General features: G+C 40.6%; 1 protein-coding gene across 1 annotated transcript; it reads left to right on the plus strand.

The window, feature by feature from the left end:
- Positions 1–1827: 1827 nt before the first annotated feature.
- On the plus strand, positions 1828–2907 carry SMCO4 (single-pass membrane protein with coiled-coil domains 4). The gene has a single exon (XM_031066048.1). The coding sequence runs from the start codon at positions 1961–1963 to the stop codon at positions 2138–2140; it is 180 nt and encodes a 59-aa protein (XP_030921908.1). The 5' UTR covers positions 1828–1960; the 3' UTR covers positions 2141–2907.
- Positions 2908–4837: the final 1930 nt, after the last annotated feature.

Consider the following 4837-nt stretch of genomic DNA (forward strand, 5'->3'; position numbering starts at 1 on the left):
AGACAAATTCCTGAAAGATGTATAGGCAGGGGATATAGAATTGATGAATCCAGCTGAACACTGAAATCTCATCATGCTTGAGCCTTTTTTTTTTTGTTGGGAGTAAAGTTTTTTATGGTTGTTTTGGTTTTGTTTATTTGTTTAGATTGCTTAGATTTGTTTAGATTGTTTAGATCCAGGATGGACCATATAAAGCCAGAAGTATTGATTCTTTGCCTTGTTGCTGCTTTTCTAGTACCAGGCTTCCTGTGATGGTCTGGTCACTTCTAGCAGTCCAGTTTACCAGTTATTCCACATTGTACCTTAAATGATGCAAAGTAATTGTCTGGATGAGATTCACAGCAGGCAGGTTGTTACCTGTGAGGAAGGATGAAAAGTCCTTTGTAGCTGCACATAACCTCTAGGTGAGGATTCTTGTTTTGTATGTGAGTGTTTGAATGTTTTTAGTTCTGTTTTGCTTTTGTGATGAGGCTGACAAATGAGATTGAGTGGCAACACCAAAATAAAGCATCTCACTCTCAGTGAAACCTCTAGTTTTTCGAAAAAGTAGTCATAAGACAAGTTGTATCATCAACCAGAGATGACACATCAAGAGGAAATCGTGTCTGGGGTGAACTGACCTTTGCACCTTTGCTTGTTGACATATGCTCCTCACCTACCGCAGCACATTAAAATCATCTTTACATTTTGATATAAAGAAGAGGGAAAGAAAAGAGGAAGTTGCAGTAACCCACTAATTTCTACATACATTTTATTCTGAGTATATTAGAGTGATAGAAAAACCTGAGTTCATAATTTACTTCAATTCAACTCAATATTTGATGCCAGTAATTATTGCCCTCCAAATCTGTGTTTATTTATGTGTGGCCTGTGTCCAGCTGTTGTGCCATGGCAGAGCTGGGGGATGTGGTGGAGAAGAATATAACCAATGGCTGGCATCCACCCTCGCTGTGCAGTCGGGGAATTGCACAGTTCCAAGCAGCTCAGGGGCAAGAAAATTTTGGGTATGGAAATACTAAGCCTCTACTAACTCTCATTTCGGAGAGGCTTTCATACCATGCTGTGTTTTTGTTAATCTCACTTTGTAGATACTTCTGTATTTAAAAATTGTCTAGGAGATACTTCAGAACAACTAAATTCTACTTTATTGATGACTGCTTGTCTATACCAGTGGTTTGTTAGCAGACTCATTATCGCTTGGGCTTCTTTTCAATTGTCAATGACAGCTGCAGTAAGTGTGACAGCACTGAGTCATGTTATGATTTAGACTTTGTTGTGTGGCAGCAGAACCAGAAGTATTACATTAAGCAGCTCTTTCTCCCCATTTCTTCCTGTTGGAATACCCTTTATGCCAATAAATACCTGTTGTGGATGATAAATGCTTGTGGCAGGGTGTATGCTTGCCCCTCCTTGTTCTACAGGTTTGTGGGAGCCACAGCCCCTGAGCTGAGAGCCTCCTCCCTGCCTCCTCCAAAGGCAGCTGGAACCCCGTGTTCATGCAAGACTAATTCAGATTATTTTCATTAAGTCTTTAGCTGTGTTACCTTGTTTGCCTTGGAGGATAAAATGTATGGTGCTGGGCTTTGTTTCTGGATTAAGACTACAATACAAGTTCAGGGTTCTTGGACTGATACACACCATGAACTGCTCTGGTTTTTATGGGGAAAGTGTTGTGTGGATGAGCTGAACTCCATGATTCTACTTCCTTGAAAGAAGCTGCATTGATGTCCATTGGATGAAAGATTTACCAAGTGGAGCTGCAAATGTTTTTAATGACTGGAATATGTGTAGATCTTGCTCAAAAGAATTGTTTTCTTTCTTTTGCAGTTTCTTGCATAGCCAAGCACTCAACAGAAAAGGAGTTCTTCAGCATCTTGTTTCAAAAGACCTTGGACAATCTCCTGCTATTCCACTCCCTTTGGTTCCACATTTCAGCAAAAAAAAAGATCCAAAGAGGAGGATGAGGCAGCTTAGAGGAAAACCTAAGAAAGAGACCTCCAAAGATAAAAAGGAGAGAAAACAGGCAATGCAAGAGGCCCGGCAACAGATCACCACCGTGGTGCTTCCCACACTGGCTGTCGTAGTACTGCTGATTGTTGTGTTTGTCTATGTAGCCACTCGTCCCAATACAACTGAATGATGCAGCTTTTCAGACTCTCTAGCTTTGGGATATTAATTTTACCAAGAGCCAAAAGGAACTCTCTGCCACTCTTTTAGTACTTTGCAAAGGATCTTGCTGGTATTTTCAGTCTTTCTCTTGGCTAGAGTCCCACAGATTCTCTTTAGGAATGTAACATAAAACGTATTAGTGAATGTGCTAGTACGTTTTATGGTCCAGTTATGTGCCTTTCAGACTTTTAAAAATGGTGTTTTTCTTAAAGCTGTTTGAAGCTCTATATTGTAAAAGGAAATTGTGTTCTGCTATAAATTTGTAAAAAATCAGCTTTCAGCTTTTATCACTGTTATGGATAATGTTGCTCCCATGAGCTCTTGTATGTCTATTTCAGAATTTCCAAAGAAGTACATTTCTTCTTTGTACTTAATGTCATATGAAGTGCTTTGATTCAGAAAGGATATATTTATTTTTTGAATAAAAGAAGTCTTACTTGGAATCTTCAAATTATTTTGCAAAAAATATGTGACATTGTGAGAGCCTACATTGTGTAATAATTTTTTTCATCAACCACTATATAGTTCACTCAAAAAGAATTTTTGGTGTGAGATGCCAACATGCAAAGTGAATACTTCAGGACCTGCTGGATGGAATCGTACAGAATTTGGACAGGGAGATTCTGTCAGGTTTTGGTGAAGTAACTAATAACGAACTACATGAACACAGTTGCTTATCTGAATGTTCAATATTTGAAACAGTGTAAGTGGCAATAAAAAGGTGGTTTTGCATACAAACCCTTGATTATTTCTTTTATTAAGAAGAGAGAAGTAACAGTATAACTTTGCTCTCTGATATGTTTGCTGAAGGTAGCTGCTGTCCTCTGGCATGCCCCCATCCCCTCATTGGAAGGAACCTGTGAGCACAGCTTGGGCAGTTTAATTCTAGGAAATTAAGCTAAAAATTCTCATCAAAATGCCTGAGTGACCCTGTATTCTACTACAGTCCTTTCTCATCCAAGTATTTTAAGGTACTCAATAGGCATTAACCTTCATAAGATTTTGGAGGAGATTGAGAACTCTTCACTGCTTCTTAAATGCAGGTCAGGCAAGGAAGAACGTTGATGCTACAGTGCACTGGTGCATGGCAGGAAAAATTTCTAGGCTGAAAGTTAAAGGTCCCTTGACTCTTTCTCTCATGTGTAGTCTTTTGGCTCAAGCATAGTCCCAGTGAAGTCAGTGGGACTCTTCACTGAGGTGCCAATGAAAGAGGGGGATGTGTTTCCTGCATCACCCCCATGTACTGCTCCTGTGCAGAATGCTGCTGCCAGCCAAAGTTGCTTTACAAAATAAAAACCACTTCAGGTGAGCAAATGCAGGTCCTTGCAGTGTACTTTGCCCTAAGGCCCACGTTCCCACAGCAGGGTGAGCCTATGGCTGGCTATAAACCAGCTCCACTGGAATGATGCAGACACCTGATGGTGCAAGGGTGGCCCTGGCTCCTGACGCGGTGCTACTACTGTTGGGAGTGTCTAGAATAAAACTGGCCCTGAAGACCGAGATGTTTTTGAAATACAAAAGTTTACTAAAACTTAAAGGAAGAGTTTGGATGAACTGTGAGGTTGTTGCCCCCCGCAGCTTGCATCATAGCTGGGATATGTGCACAATGAGTTGCACAGACAGAATAGCCAGCGTGGTCTGACTGCCAGAGTATTTACCCACGGAGCGGCCAGCGGGAAGGCTGCTGGCCAACCCCTGTGCTCAGCGGGCCGTGTGCTGACACTGAAATTATCTGTGCTTTGCACTGACAACCGCTCCCTTTCCTTCAGCTGGGGAGCTCTGAAACGATGAATCTGTAACGGTAATTGCTTAGTCTGTCATCTCCCAGCTGTTTCTGTTCTCCTAGGCACCAAATCCTTGTCCTATTTTTATCTTAATCAGGGATGGCTGCAGTGGAGCTCTGGTAGTTTGCACCTTTTTCAACTGAGCCGTTCAGCTTGAATAAAATTTGTGCCTGAGCAAGTGACCAAAAGTGTGTGCAATTTAAATATGCATGTCCTGCAGGGTACTTGGTGTCTCAGGTGTCTAGAATAGAAGTGCAGTTTTTGATAACCTCTTGCACAGATTCCTCCTCATCGCCCTCTTCCGTAGATTCTTAACCAGGGATTTCTGACCTTTATTGTTCTGTAATACCTTGTGATGGCTCTAATGAAGTTCCTGTGACTTCCCCATCTCTGTAAAAGCTTATTTCTGTTCCTTCTACCTGCAGGGTTTTTTTATGAGCCAAGGCAATGATTTTATAATTCAGAGAGCCTTCCCCAAAATTGTTCAGAGTCCTTATGTGGTTTTGCCCTACCTTCATTTTCTGCAAGAGTGGAGTCTGTGACATAATAGCCATGAACTGTCTGATAACAACTAAATAGGTAAAAGGTCAGTTGGGTTAGATAACATTTATGATTACTCCTCTAATGAGATGTTACATTTCTGCTGCTTTTTCCTTTGCCCTTCCTTTATCTCTTGTCATCTGTAAATTCTTCAGGTCACAATAATAATATTTTCAGAGACAAATGTCTATTAATATGAACCTATAGCTAATTAAAGATGTGTCTTTCAATTCTCTGAAATGTGCAATTTTACTGAGTGCTAATTGAGAGGAAAATAGTGTTGCACTTTCTGAATAGTTCCTTATGTAGTTCCTTATATAGAAGCTGGAATTGATTTCACAGTT

Source organism: Geospiza fortis, unplaced genomic scaffold, assembly GCF_000277835.1.
Source record: "Geospiza fortis unplaced genomic scaffold, GeoFor_1.0 scaffold16, whole genome shotgun sequence".
In the NCBI taxonomy this organism is placed as follows: domain Eukaryota; kingdom Metazoa; phylum Chordata; class Aves; order Passeriformes; family Thraupidae; genus Geospiza; species Geospiza fortis.